Raw genomic sequence first — 14,608 nt, 5'->3', positions numbered from 1 at the left:
GCAGGACATGTGTCATCTTGTGCTGTTTATAGTTTTTTTTAATGGTCCTCCACAGGTGTAGTCTCATAGCGTCTAAATTAATGAATCTCTAAATGAATGCTGAGTTAATGAATAATAATGGTACGTATCACCAAATAGGCATACAAGTGGATGATAATGATTCTTAGGCTAGCTAACCTACGTGTTATTAACATTGGCTTGTACTACAACATTTTGTTGTAGTTAGCATTATTATTTTGAATTTAATCAGGGTTCCCACAAGTCACGGATTTTCTGTAATATCATGGCATGTTTAAATGTGCATTTCGGACTGGAAAAGTAATGCGATTTAATAGAATAATTGCAAAATAATTGGGAATTGTAGGTCTACATACGGATCACCGTTTGGAAATGAAATAAGCCTATCTTGTATTTGCTGTTGTTTTATCACACTGCAATGCCCATTGTACTTTTGGTCTTAATCTTAAAAATTCTTATTTGTAAACGCAAGTCAATTATTTTTTTTATGTGTGAATGGGAAACCTGTTTAATAAAGGCCACCAGTCCGTTTATTTAATACAAAAAAGTGAGATCAAATTTAGATGAGACCGTAAGCGTTCAGCTGCTTGGGGATTTTGGTCAAAAACTACGCCCGCACATTTACTTTGACGATAGACGTATAACGCTTTGATTGGACAGCAAAATGATTGTGGCGCGCGAAAGTCAGATCAGAGCAGGCTTCCTCAGGCAAGGGCTGCAGTCGAAACACGTTATTTTTACCACCTCGGTCCTTGCACTATCCACTTTCCCTCGGGGGAATCCCCGTCGAAACCAGATGCAGTTTGATTGCCATCTTAAGTGGAGGTCCAATTCACAAACGTTACCCCTTCTTTGGTCACTTGCGATGTTGATATGACCCACAATTCAATGCAAATTGTAGTCACATGTCAAACTCTGGTGGCTGTGAAGTGTCAAATGTAATCGAAAAGGCTTCATTTTCAGCATGTCAGAAAAAAAGTATGAAGCTAGCTTGCTATATATATATATATATATATATATATATATATATATATATATATATATATATATATATATATATACACATAGATTTTAGCGCTGGCAAATTGGCTTAGTATCGTAGATTTTTTTTGCAATTCTGAAATGTATTGTAATAAATTACCAAACTATAAAACTAGCAAGCCAGCTATGGGTAACTGTAGCTAGCTACCTGACAGGAGTGCTGGCTAGATACGTTAGCTTACTAGGTACATTAATACTTGTGAAGGATGGTTTTGTTCTCTTTTTAACAAAAATATATGCCTTATAGAAATAGGACATGTTAATCACAAAACATAGTGTGTTGCTAACCCAGCTATTATAGTGTTGCACAAACATAGCGGGAATGCAGTAAATCTGTTGTTAATCTAGGGTGTCGACTGTGCAAACCAGAAGGTAGAGACAAGATGGAAAATTACTGAATAACAAGAAAACAGGAACTGAGCAATGTAGCAACCGACAACTCAGCTCAATCTTCACAACAAACACTTCTGGATCCTGTGTGCTGTGAGGCTGGGACCAGCCTGGGCACCACCGATAGGCTAGCAAGTTTAAACCACGCTAAGCCTCTACTGTGACAGGCCAACTCTAAAGTTGGAACTACCTCTGTCACAGTATAAAAGAAGATGTCTGTACTATTTCAGTCAGTTCTCTGCTTTACCCTGCGTGGTGATACAGTGAACCCGTATATACGAAAATTGCATTTACCATTTATTGCTTGTGTTAAATAAAAATACTTAAAGTATATTCGGTGACTCTGAATCACATGTTATCCTGATACCAGATTTGATTGACGCAACCCTTTACATACTGTAGCTAGCTACCTGACAGGAGTGCTAGCTAGATACGTTAGCTTACTAGGTACATTAATAGCTTGAGATTGGTTGTTTTTAAGCTCAACTTCAAGATTTCCTCCAAGGATGTTGCCTCTCCGATCATCACTCTCCCTCACTTGGGCAAGGGACATTTAAGGTACACTCGGATGTGACTATGTAAAACGTCATTCAATGGCTGAGGGTTTAGGGCCGAGGGCTGTCTACTTTGAGTTTGAAACGCAGCCAAGGTGTCTTTGCTGCAAGTTTTGATCAAAACGGTAGGATAATGATTGTAGTCATTAACTTAAGTTTGCAAGTTAAGCATGTAACAAGACACGTGTTGTAGGCCGCCATTTGAATTAGGTAAATAGGATTTACATGGGGGAAAGGTGGCAAAGCTCTTGGGAAAAGCGCAGGTCTCGCTCTAAAAAATACTTGTTGTACTCCTCCATCTTCGCCTTCATCAGAATGAGATCAAACAAAGAAATGGAAAATATATTTACATTGGCTACAATAACAATGACATTGGTATCAACCAACTGTGTGAGTGTGTTACAGTTCGACATGTCAATTCATTGGTGAACAGTGCCATGGTGCTGCTGAAATGGTTTGAGGCCCTTTGAGATTGGCAGTAGCCTACTTCAGTAAAGAATATGTCTTTATCTGCCTAACCTCGTCCCCCAGGTTCTTGCGCGAGAGACAATTATATACAATTATATTCATAGAACTCACTCTCTGCTCAGATCAAAGCAAGTGGGACACATTGTGATGCTTCATAGTTGCCATTGTAGCATTGTTGCGTCATGCTTAGTACACTGTGGAAAGCAGATAAATTGTGAATTCTGATTTCAATTCTCACTGGGCACGCTAATATTGGGATGACTTTTCAGTCTCTCTGGTGGATTATTACCTGAATGAATTATGTTCTTTCAATTTCAACATCATTGGACAATTTGAGCCTGTGATCTTCACCATTGGCACAGGTAAGAGTGAAGGTGGGTATGATTGTTATGTTGTTGCTTCTCCCATTTCTCTGGAGGAGTTTTACAAATGTGTTTTGGATTCCACCACAGTGATTACAAACATCAAATCATGTAAAGTAGTCTACATAACAACAACTTGATTGGAAGGCCTGTTATAATCCCCCCCAAAAGGGTTAAAACCTCTACAGGATCGGTGTGTCCCTCCCACGGGACGCTTGAGCTAACGTGCGCTAATGTGATTAGCATGAGGTTGTAAGTAACAAGAACATTTCCCAGGACATAGACATATCTGATATGGGCAGAAAGCTTAAATTCCTGTTAATCTAACTGCACTGTCCAATTTACAGTAGCTATTACAGTGAAATAATACCATGCTATTGTTTGAGGAGAGTGCACACTTATGAACTTGAAAATGTATTAATAAACCAGTTAGGCACATTTGGGCAGACTTGATACAACATTTTGAACGGAAATGCAATGGGTCAAATGATGTCAGACAGAAACCAGCTTTGATTGAACAGGCCCCACTGTAATTTTACCAGCCACCGCAGATACACAATACACTTACTGTGTACTGTTTAACTGTTGACTCGTTTTGACCACTAGAGGGCACATGAAACCCCAAATATGATTTTTCCTGAAATTGAAAAAGAGCAATGAGAGATGTTGAGCTAGAGAGATTATGGGGGATATTGGATGACATACTGTACATGTGCTCTGATGTCATTGTGTAACCCTGTTGTCGCTCACTGCTTATCCGAATGTATTATAAACCAGTGAGTGCCTGGATGTAAGCAAACTCCTCCACTCTTGTAAACTCCCTCTAACCCTACACACACGTATGCACGCACGCACGCATACACAAATGCCAAACTTCCACACACATGCTCGCTCCCCACACATGCACAGGCACAAGCACATACACATCATTTTAAAGTCTCAGGAAAGTGTGGGGGTTTAAACAGACATGGCAATTATTCCGGCGGACTGGGATTTAAAGTGAATGAGAGGATGCTGCGTTGGCATGATAATATGGATACGGTTACAGATCCGTCTTGTTTCAATAAATGTATTGATGATTATTGAATGGTAATAGATACAATACGTAGCAGTATGTCGAGTTTACCTGTATTCGCGCGGGGACATTGTGAGGCGGGAGCACTGAAGTAAGCTTGTACAACAGCATTCATGCTCAAATATAGTCCGTTGCGGCACTGAGTAAGAGAGTGGAGAGGTCATGCGTCTCGTGCTTTTTTTTGTGAAGGATCAGAGGTCAATGCCACATTTTGAGGTTCTATAGGACTTTTCACAATGCAATAACCAGGTATTTATATGTAACTATCAGTGGCCGTGTGGTTACTTACCACCCTGGAAGATTGGGGGTTCGATCCCTGGTCGAGTCATATCAAAGACTCTAAAAATGGGACCTGCTTGGCAATCAACATTAAGGAGATGTATTGGGGGTAAGGCCCTGATACAGACTAACATCCTTTCCAGGAGTTGTACTTGTACATTAAAACTGCCTCACACAGCAAACAGTAGGCTACTGCCCAATGGGCTATTCTTGCACGGACAAAGCTTACTTGTAGGAGGGGCGCGTCATGTCGTGCCAGGCTTTTTTCGCTCGACTTCAGCGGGTTGATCTTCCTGTCTGGTTCTGCGCCCCCTCTGGTTCGTGTGGTGGAGATCTTCATGGGCTATACTCAGCCTTGTAATCGGGTAGTAAGTTGGTGGTCTGTTGATATCCCTCTAGGGGTGTGGGGGCTGTGATTTGACCAAGGGGGTGGGGTTATATCCTGCCTGGAGGGCCCTGTCCAGGGGTATCGTAGGATGTGGCCACAGTGTCCTCTGACCCCGTCTCAGTCTCCAGTATCTATGCTGCAATAGTCTATGTGCCGGGGGCTAGGGTCAGTCTGTTATATCTGGGGAAATTCTCCTGTCTTATCTGGTGTCCTGTGTGATCTTAAGCATGCTCCTTCTAATTCTCCCATCTCTCTCTCTCTCTCTCTCTCTCTCTCTCTCTCTCTCTCTCTCTCTCTCTCTCTCTCTCTCTCTCTCTCTCTCTCTCTCTCTCTCTCTCTCCTCTCTCTCTCTCTCTCTCTCTCTCTCTCTCTCTCTCTCTCTCTCTCTCTCTCTCTCTCTCTCTCTCTCTCTCTCTCTCTCTCTCTCTCTCTCTCTCTCTCTCTCTCTCTCTCTCTCTCTCTCTCTCTCTCTCTCTCTCTCTCCTCTCTCTCTCTCTCTCCTCTCTCTCTCTCTCTCTCTCTCTCTCTCTCTCTCTCTCTCTCTCTCTCTTCCCAGAGGACCTGAGCCCTAGGACCATGCCTACCTGGCCTGATGACTCCTGGCTGTCCCCAGTCCACCTGGTTGTGTTGCTGATCCAGTTTTCAACTGTTCTGTCTGGGGCTATGGATCCCTGACCTGTTCACCACACGTGTTACCTTGTCCCGGACCTCTTTTATACTCTCTACCTCTCTGGCAGGAGGTTAGGAAGTGCAGCTCAGATTCCACTTGCCTACGGCAACCTTTCTCAATAGCAAGGCTATGCTATTCTCTTTCTCCCTCTCCCTCTACTGCAACTGCTGTCTAGATCTCTGAATACTTGGCTATGAAAAGCCAACTGACATTTACTCCTGAGGTGCTGACCTGTTGCACCCTCTACAACCACTCTGATTATTAACGTGACCCTGCTGGTCATCTATGAACGTTTGAACATTTTGGACATTAATGGACATGTACTCTTATAATCTCTACCCGGCACAGCCAGAAGAGGACTGGCCACCACTCAGAGCCTGGTTCCTTTCTAGGTTTCTTCTTAGGTTCCTGTCTTTTTAGGGAGTATTTCTTAGCCACCATGCTTCTACATCTGCATTGCTTGCTGTTTGGGGTTTTAGGCTGGGTTTCTGTATAAGCACTTTGTGACATCTGCTGATGTAAAAGCACTTTATATATAAATACAAAATGTGAATTTGTCCAAAGCTTACTTACATATCTGAAGGCCTTTGTGTTTTACTAAGTCTGGTTACTGAGGCTGCTGGTCTTTCTTGAACTATTCCACTGATCTTAAAAGATATAGCCTACACATGCCAGGTATGTGTTCCCTAGAAATTCAGGTGCACGGTATCTTTTCATATGACAAACCACTTGGAGCGGAAAAAGCAACGAGGGAAAAGTCTAATTCCTAAATGTTTAATAATGACAAAGGATTCAATTATAATTTCAGTTTGAGTAGATGCAACAAAATAACTGATTATTCTATGGTAATAACTGTATAAGGAAGTGCTACGACCAATTAAGCCCTACTTCCACATGTCCTCAACATGGAATCCCCTGTCTGTGACATCAGCATGCCTGAGAGGGTCAGGGCAGCCCAATGACATCAGTGATACCTTGGTGACACATTGAGACAAAAACCTTGTTTACACCATGCGCTAATATGTGAGTTTCTCGATCTGATAAATATGATTCAATCACTATCTGATCAAGGTTTGTCACGTCTACACATTGCAATTTAAAATGTGTCTCTTAGCCGTCTAGTGTGTCCACATTGTAACCAGATTAGCTGATGCTTCCGTGTATTCAAATCATTTGATAGATATTCTTTCAAAATAATATGGACTTATTTATTTTTAAGAGAATTACTGATGCCATAAGTCAATGGTGCTACCTGTCAATGATTTTATATGATGATGTATAATGATTATTTAAATGGTTTGACCATCCAGGTACGTTTAGGGTTGATTGATTTCCAGATTCCAGACACAATGCATGTCTGACTACCTCCCGAAGTAGTCCGGAAGATCCGATCACAATGTGTCGTTTAATCTTCTACACCACTCAAAAAATGTGGGCACATTCAGAATGTGGACAATATCAGAACAAAGGGCACATGTTAGCACCAGGTTTAAACGGGCTAGTGATACCTTGGTGAGATGGGAGGAGACACAGTGAGACAGAAACACCAACAACTGACTTAATGTAGGAAACAATGGTTGGCATTGGGTGTGAGGCAAAGTGAGTTTACACTACTGGAGTCTGGCAAGAGAAGGAGTGATGGTAATAAGAAGGGAATGTGTTACTAACTATGACGTCCACACATCCTCTCTTCCCCACACCCATTTCTCTCTCACCACACACACACACGTTTGCCCAAACACAACTCAGCAGGCCAGTTGAGGAGCATCCTGGACATAAAAGGTCTGCTGTGCTCTGATGGTGAGATGACTCTTGTCTTCACTCATTTATCTCTCTCAACCTCAGATTCCCTTTCCTTCTCCCTTTCCTCCTCCTCTCGCACGGCCCTCCCATCTCTGTGGTCACACATTCCCCCTCCTCTCTCTCGCTCCCTCAGCAAATTTCTGAAGTCAATAACAGACTTTCTGAAATATGAAGGAGGAAAGAACAGATGTGGTGCTAATATGATGTATTAGGGCCAAATGGACAAAGTCTGTTGTAACAGTCTGTGCCACTATCCACGGGCCTGATATCCTGATGGGCCCCTAACGACACCACCTATTCATCACCTCCTCTAGCGCAAGCCTCTCTTTTTCTCAATCTCTCCATCCTTCTCTTTTTCTTTCTTCCCAGGCAGAGCCTCTCTCTCTCTTTCCTCTCTCTCCCTCTCTCTCTCCACTCTGCTGATGGAGTGATGTGGTGAAGTATTTGAAGTATTCCTGCTGACCAATCCAGAGCCTCCTGGCAGAGTTCCCCTCGCACTGAACAGGCCTTCCCAAATAAGGATGCACTTTTTTAACGGACAACAAAAAAGAGAAAAACAAGAAAGAGGGGAGGAGAGAGGGATGGAAGGAGAGTAGACAGAAAGCCCATGCCCTTTTAAGGAGGTAGTTTCCTTTTTACTCTCTCCCTCTCTCCTTCTTAGCTAAAGCCCTGTTTATAAATGGTGCTAACATGCGCCTTGAGTTCTGATCTAGTCCATATTCTGATTGTGCACGATTTTTAGATACGTGTAGAATAAAAGACACATTGTGATCTGATAGTGATCAGATCTTCCTGACCACCTCTGGAGGTAGTCAGACACGCATTGTGTCTGGATATCAATCATGTGTAAACAGATCTGGATGGTCAAACAATTTAAATAATCCTTATAACGTCCTTTAAAATCATCGACAGGTAGCACCATTGACATATGGCTTCCGTAAATACATACAAATAATTTTGAAAGAATATCTGTCAAATAATTTGCATATTGGGAGGCACCAGTTAATTTGGTCACAATGAGGACACAGTGGACGGATAGGAGACACATTTTAATACAATGTGTAGACGCAACAAACCTTGATCAAATAGTGGTTGGGTCATATTGATGAGATCATGAAACTCACATGTTAGCACAAGGTGTATACGAAGCTTAAGAGAAGTGAAGTCATTTCAGCTTGTCTGGTCCTTTTAAGCCAGCACTTTTCCGAGGGAGGACTTTGCTGGAGCTAGAAGTATACAAACAGTCAGTCACACACACGGACACACACACCTCCTGACCCAGCGCTTGTACAGAGGAAAGACTCTTCGCTACATACTTTAACACAGTGAGTATATCTCTTTACTGTCGCTGCTTTTATGTTCCAGTCAGAAGAACACTGTGCTGAGACGGTTGTCTGTCAGCCCTACGATGGAAGCCTTATCCTGAGTGTACAGAGCCAGAAGACGCATATGGCTGTCTGTCAGCTATGTCATCGATTTTGAGAAAAGTAACATTGTCAGAGCACTGTGTTCTCTAACCATGTTTTCATTGTTTCTCTAATCCTCCATACTGTATGTCTGTGTGTCTCATACTCCATCCTGTGTGTGACTGTGTGACTGTGTGTGTGAATAGACACACATAGTTAAACTAATAATCTATGTGGGTTGATGTCTTGGTCAATGGGGTACCGGGTGCTAGAGCATACCTTTTGATAGGGATGGGATATGTAGTTCTGAAAGGGATGGGATATGTAGTTCTGATATGAGATGTGGTGTTTCTACTGTAGAATAACCATCCGAATCAGTCACAAAGATGTAAAGGTACTAGAGAAACAGTTTGACCAGTTTGGTCCTGGGGAGAGATCTGGGATAGGCAGCACAGCAGCTCCTCTTGTAATAGCTCAGTTTTCACTTGCAAATGACTGACTGCCATACATGGGCTTCGGCTAGGAATTCAATAGCCAACAAAAGTTCACGGCAGACACACAAAAGACACGCACACACACAGACAGACAAAGATGCAAACAAATAACACAAACACAGCAGCTTTCATTGATTATATGCGATTAATCAAGACGGTTTCTCAGCCTAATGTTTGCTGGGAGTGGACAGAAGTGTTTTTGTGAGCGACAGAGAGATAACACTGGAGAACTACAGCAGCAGCTTCAGTAGCTGTGGAGTTATCTATGGTACAGTAGGCCTAGCAGTAGCAGGAGTAAAGTCCCAGAGGCTGACCAGCAGCAGCTTCAGTAGCTGTGGAGTTATCTACAGTACAGTAGGCCTAGCAGTAGCAGGAGTAAAGTCCCAGAGGCTGACCAGCAGCAGCTTCAGTAGCTGTGGAGTTATCTACGGTACAGTAGGCCTAGCAGTAGCAGGAGTAAAGTCCCAGAGGCTGACCAGCAGCAGCTTCAGTAGCTGTGGAGTTATCTACAGTACAGTAGGCCTAGCAGTAGCAGGAGTAAAGTCCCAGAGGCTGACCAGCAGCAGCTTCAGTAGCTGTGGAGTTATCTACAGTACAGTAGGTCTAGCAGCAGCAGGAGTAAAGTCCCAGAGGCTGACCAGCAGCAGCTTCAGTAGCTGTGGAGTTATCTACGGTACAGTAGGCCTAGCAGTAGCAGGAGTAAAGTCCCAGAGGCTGACCAGCAGCAGCTTCAGTAGCTGTGGAGTTATCTACAGTACAGTAGGCCTAGCAGTAGCAGGAGTAAAGTCCCAGAGGCTGACCAGCAGCAGCTTCAGTAGCTGTGGAGTTATCTACAGTACAGTAGGCCTAGCAGTAGCAGGAGTAAAGTCCCAGAGGCTGACCAGCAGCAGCTTCAGTAGCTGTGGAGTTATCTACAGTACAGTAGGCCTAGCAGTAGCAGGAGTAAAGTCCCAGAGGCTGACCAGCAGCAGCTTCAGTAGCTGTGGAGTTATCTACAGTACAGTAGGCCTAGCAGTAGCAGGAGTAAAGTCCCAGAGGCTGACCAGCAGCAGTAGGAGATAAGATTACCTTGAGCTCCATTTCAGTGGCACTGAGGCGCCGCTGGAATTACGTCATGGCTTTAGCCACAGTTCACAGACCACAGCTTTCACACTGCTTCATGGCGAGACAGCCAGCTGTGTTACCATGGCGAGACAGAAACACAGAAGTAAAACAGACATGAAAGGAGCGACAGATGGTGATGTCATATTTTCATTAGGATAAGTGGACACGGTTTCATACTGTAGTACCAGTAGTTGAGAAGCAACATGTAGTTCAGAGGCTGAATGACAATACTCCAAACACATAGTCTACATGTCCTACCAAATGTAGAACTCACTATAATCAGGTCAAAATAGAAACATAGCTACGTAATTAACACACACACACACACACAGAGAGAGACAACCCACAAACAAGCCTGACATACTGTTCTGGAGATATCAGAGACAGGGCCTGATGCCAAACCCAACAGTACAGTAGGTTCCTAAGCACACATACATACCATAATGGAACCAGGGTCCCGTCCCATGTGAACTGACATCTCAGACCATCCATATCCCCTCTGTGGAGGGCAGTGACGTGTACTGGCAGTGGCACACAGAGGAACAGCAGTCTTATCTCTGATGGTCAAAATGCTTGTTTATGAAGCATAGGTCTAGACCAACTGGAGGGAGAAGTAATGACATGGCTAGCAGCCCGACCTTCCTCACATTCCTCTGTAATGTTTCTATAATGATGCACTGTGCGAGGGTTTGACTGAGTGTGTGTTACGGTGAGGTTGGGAGCTTATCGTGGTCTGAGGAGGAGGAGGAGGATGTGGGGAATATTAGGCACTTTTATTGTCTTTATTGTTATGAGTTCATGGTTAAGGTACCATGAAACAACTGAGCAGCTTGAAACTCTAAAAAACCTGTAAAGTTTCTGTATTTTGAAGGCTTCATAATCATGTGACTGGATTGTTGGCAGATAGTGTCTAGAAGGACTGGGCCTTGGTCTACTTCTTTGGATGGTGGAGCAGCAGTAATGTGTGACTGGGCCCAGTGCCAGACAGTCCAGGGCTGTGTGTTGATGGCTCCCAATCAAAAACAATGCGGTGACACAGATACATGCTCTTAATGCCAATGTTCAACGCATGTCTGCTGGCTCAGAAAACTAGGTTAATGGCAGCTGATCGATACGTTTTCTCTTAAGTGTTGTCTGACTTAAACTGAAGTCATTATGGGAATGAGGAAGTGGAGGCGCATAACGTGTGTTTTTTGAGCTTATCGTTCAAATACTAGGCATGGAAGGGTCCACGCTGACCTTGTGGTGGAGTGTGAGTAGTTGGGTGGAGCGAGAGATCTGTTTCGGCATCATCTCCAACTGTGAAAATACACACTTAGAAAAAAAGGTGTTATCTGGAATCTAAAGGGGTTCTTCGGCTGTAACTATAGGAGAACCCTTTGAAAAACCCGTTCTGGTTGCAGGTTAAAAACCTTGCGGTTACAAGTAGAACCCTTTTGGGTTCAATGTAGAACGCTTTCCACAGAGCGTTCTACATGGAACCCAAAAAGGTTCTTCCTGGAATCAAAAAGGGTTCTCCTATGGGGACAGCCGAAGAACCCTAACTCTTTTGTGTAGATAAGGGAACTGTCTCCTTATGAGACATAGATGAAGTGATCAGATCTTACATTACTGTTGCCATTGGCTACCCCATCCAACAGCAATCTGGGGAAGAGCCCCGCATGACGTCCAATCAGGATGAAGGTGAATTCCAGGTGGTAACATTTAACATTTGACCTTTAACCCCCAGGCACGTTGTGGTATCCTGACATCAAGATGGCAAACAAGGTGACAAGAGTGCACTGATATGGGCTTTGCACTTGGCAGCTTGGCCCAAAAGCAACAGTTTTGCAAGCAATGGTGTTGGTGACGCCTAGTGTGTTTAAGAGAGAAAGGCAGAGATACAAAAAGAGAGAGAGATTCTGCTGATTCTAGGGCTCCCATTGTACAGCAATTTGGCTCCTGATATTTAGTTCTGTAATTAATGCAGAGGGGCTGAACTGGTGTGCATTCGGAGACAATCATCTTTGGGAGGGAGCGGCTCAATTACACGCCTTTATAAATGCATGACATCTATATGTGTGTGTGTGTAAGTGTTCGCAGGCATATTTGTTTGTGAGTGAATCTGCCATTTGTCCAATGTCTTCATGTGTGCATGTGTCCGCATGCGAATCTGCCTATATATCCACAGAGCTGTTGGAAATGGCTTGACTTGCAACTAAGGTAATATCTGTTCCAGCCAAAGGCCAATGGAAAAAGGAGTCCCTTTGTATTAGTTATGATAGCAGATCATAGCACAAGTGACATGCAAATGAGTGTACATACAGGCACAACTGATATGGAAACTCATACATTAGACATAGTCAATGTGACAATGTCATCTGAACCAGGGAATACTTTCACGTCTAATACCAGATCAAGGTGATCTCAGACATCATAGAACAGGGATCATCAACTAGATTCTGCCGCAGGATGATTTTTTCTTCAGCGGATGGTCAGGGGACCGGAACATAATTACAAATCATTTGTAAACTGCAAATTGACCGCAAGAAGCCCAACTGGGTATAATATTTGACTAAAATATAATAATTTCAAACCTCGCTTACATTTGTTTACAATTACATACTGTATATCGCTCTATTATGCGTGGGAATACTTTGAAACAAATTTTCAAAATTCAAATCACTTGGCTGGTGTTTCTAGTATTTTATGTCCAACAATAAACACATTTTAAAAAAATCTCTGAAAATTTGGGGGGCCAAATAAAATCCACTAATTGGGGGAACCCTATCACAGAGCAACTCCCTTCACTCACATAAATATCAATATTTCCTCTATTTAATATCTGTACTACTCCACTCTGTCTCTCCCTCTATCCCTCTCGGTGGGAAAGGGTCCCCAGGTAGGCATGGCCAACAAAGGTCCATCTTATGGCATGAGCCGTGTGGTGCAGGACAAGATTGACAAGAAGTACGACACTGAGGTGGAGGAGCTTTTGGTGCAGTGGATTGTGGCCCAGTGTGGATCTGGAGTTGGGAAGCCCGAATCTGGCAAACTGGGCTTCCAGGACTGGCTTAAGGATGGATGTGTGAGTACCAACCCAATGCCCCTCAGAATGAAACATACATTTCAACTTAATGGCATTCAGAATTCATATTAGCCATTTATTTGAACCACCTTTATTCAGTCTAAAGATTTGTCATCAGCAAAGAGAATGGAGAAACAAACCCTTTGGAAATCAGATTATGATCATGTACCTGTACATTTAAAAACAACAACGTGCCAAGTATCGAACCTTAGGGGACCCCACAAGAGTATATGACGGTACAGATGGTTATTTTCTGCCAACATACTCTTACTCGTCTTTATGTTCCTATTCCCCAGGTCCTGTGTGAGCTCATTAACAGCCTGCATAAGGACAACAAGCCCATCAAGAAGATAGCCAGCTCAAGCATGGCCTTCAAACAGATGGAGCAGATCTCACAGTTCCTAACTGCTGCCGAGAGCTACGGTGTCATCAAGACCGACATGTTCCAGACCGTGGACCTCTGGGAAGGTTCGCAAAGCATGCCCATCTCATCAAACAATCACAACAATGACAACACAGGGCATTACATATGCCACAGATAACAGCGGATGTGGTGTGGGGAACATACAACAGTGTGGTGTACTGTAGCTACGGTGTGTGGACTTAAAGACCGTGCTGTGATTTTATGGTGACAGGGAAGGATTTGGCTGCAGTCCAGAGGACACTCATGTCCCTCGGCAGTGTGGCTGTCACCAAGGATGACGGCAATTACCGCGGCGACTCCAGCTGGTTCTTCAAGTGAGTTTAGAAAAATGTGAAGAGTGATGGTGTTGCATTGCTGGTGTATTCAGTTAGTGCTGGGGCTGTTTAGAGCTGGGGTGTGTATTGTGCTGTGCCAGTGTGTGTTTTGAGTTCATTGTCCATGTACCCTTGCAGGAAAGCCCAGGAGAACCGGAGGGAGTTCACAGATGACCAGTTGAAGGCGGGGAAGGGTGTGATTGGCCTGCAGATGGGTTCCAACAAAGGGGCGAGCCAGACTGGCATGTCGTACGGGGCCACCCGACAGATCCAATAATAACAAGCAAACCACTGACCCTTGTCCTTTCCCCTCCCTTTTCCACCACACCCTGCACTGCCCTCCTCCCCCCTTCGCCCTCTCACTGCAGCTACGACAGGCCCCATAGATGAAGTCTTAATGCCTCAAATCAACTTCATCCCAGTGTAGTAGCAACAGTCTCACTAGTATCACACAACACTATGACCAGCCCAATATTACAACCCAAATCTACACTGCAAATACCATACGTGAAATGTGAGTCTTAAGGTGAAAGGGGCAACATGCATATACAGCTGACAATCACTCATCGTCAATTGCAATTCTGATGTTTACATGAGACTGATATCTGATTCATAGAGAAGGCACTGAAGCGACCAAACTACGCCTTCCTGGTACAAGGACATTCTATCCAAATGTAGAAACATTGAGAGATTGCTCGAGAGGTCGTTTGAAAAATGCCAAATAAAAGGAAGGAAATGAGGTTGAAGTTCA

At 43.7% G+C, this 14,608-nt stretch overlaps 1 protein-coding gene across 2 annotated transcripts; it reads left to right on the top strand.

The window, feature by feature from the left end:
* Window positions 1-8,173: 8,173 nt before the first annotated feature.
* On the top strand, window positions 8,174-14,608 carry LOC129832325 (transgelin-like). 2 transcript variants are annotated; one of them, XM_055896311.1, is made up of 6 exons: window positions 8,174-8,373; window positions 11,782-11,819; window positions 12,925-13,119; window positions 13,416-13,587; window positions 13,755-13,857; window positions 13,996-14,608. In XM_055896311.1, exons 2-6 carry the CDS (start codon window positions 11,808-11,810, stop codon window positions 14,132-14,134), a joined length of 621 nt encoding a protein of 206 aa, XP_055752286.1. In that variant the 5' UTR covers window positions 8,174-8,373; window positions 11,782-11,807; the 3' UTR covers window positions 14,135-14,608. The 2 variants fall into 2 exon arrangements, with proteins under 2 accessions (XP_055752286.1, XP_055752287.1); XM_055896312.1 differs by lacking the exon at window positions 11,782-11,819 and having other exon boundaries at window positions 8,181-8,373.

Source organism: Salvelinus fontinalis, chromosome 33 (genome assembly GCF_029448725.1).
Source record: "Salvelinus fontinalis isolate EN_2023a chromosome 33, ASM2944872v1, whole genome shotgun sequence".
Lineage (NCBI taxonomy): Eukaryota > Metazoa > Chordata > Actinopteri > Salmoniformes > Salmonidae > Salvelinus > Salvelinus fontinalis.
The sequence above is the reverse complement of the archived record's forward strand: the minus strand, read 5'-3'. Positions and strand labels throughout refer to the sequence as shown.

What these genes read in the sequence shown, in the direction of transcription:
- LOC129832325 (XM_055896311.1), top strand. An exon ending in ACTGGCTTAAGGATGGATGT is followed by an intron (nt 13,120 to 13,415) that starts GTGAGTACCAAC and finishes CCTATTCCCCAG; the next exon opens with GTCCTGTGTGAGCTCATTAA. An exon ending in GACCGTGGACCTCTGGGAAG is followed by an intron (nt 13,588 to 13,754) that starts GTTCGCAAAGCA and finishes TTATGGTGACAG; the next exon opens with GGAAGGATTTGGCTGCAGTC.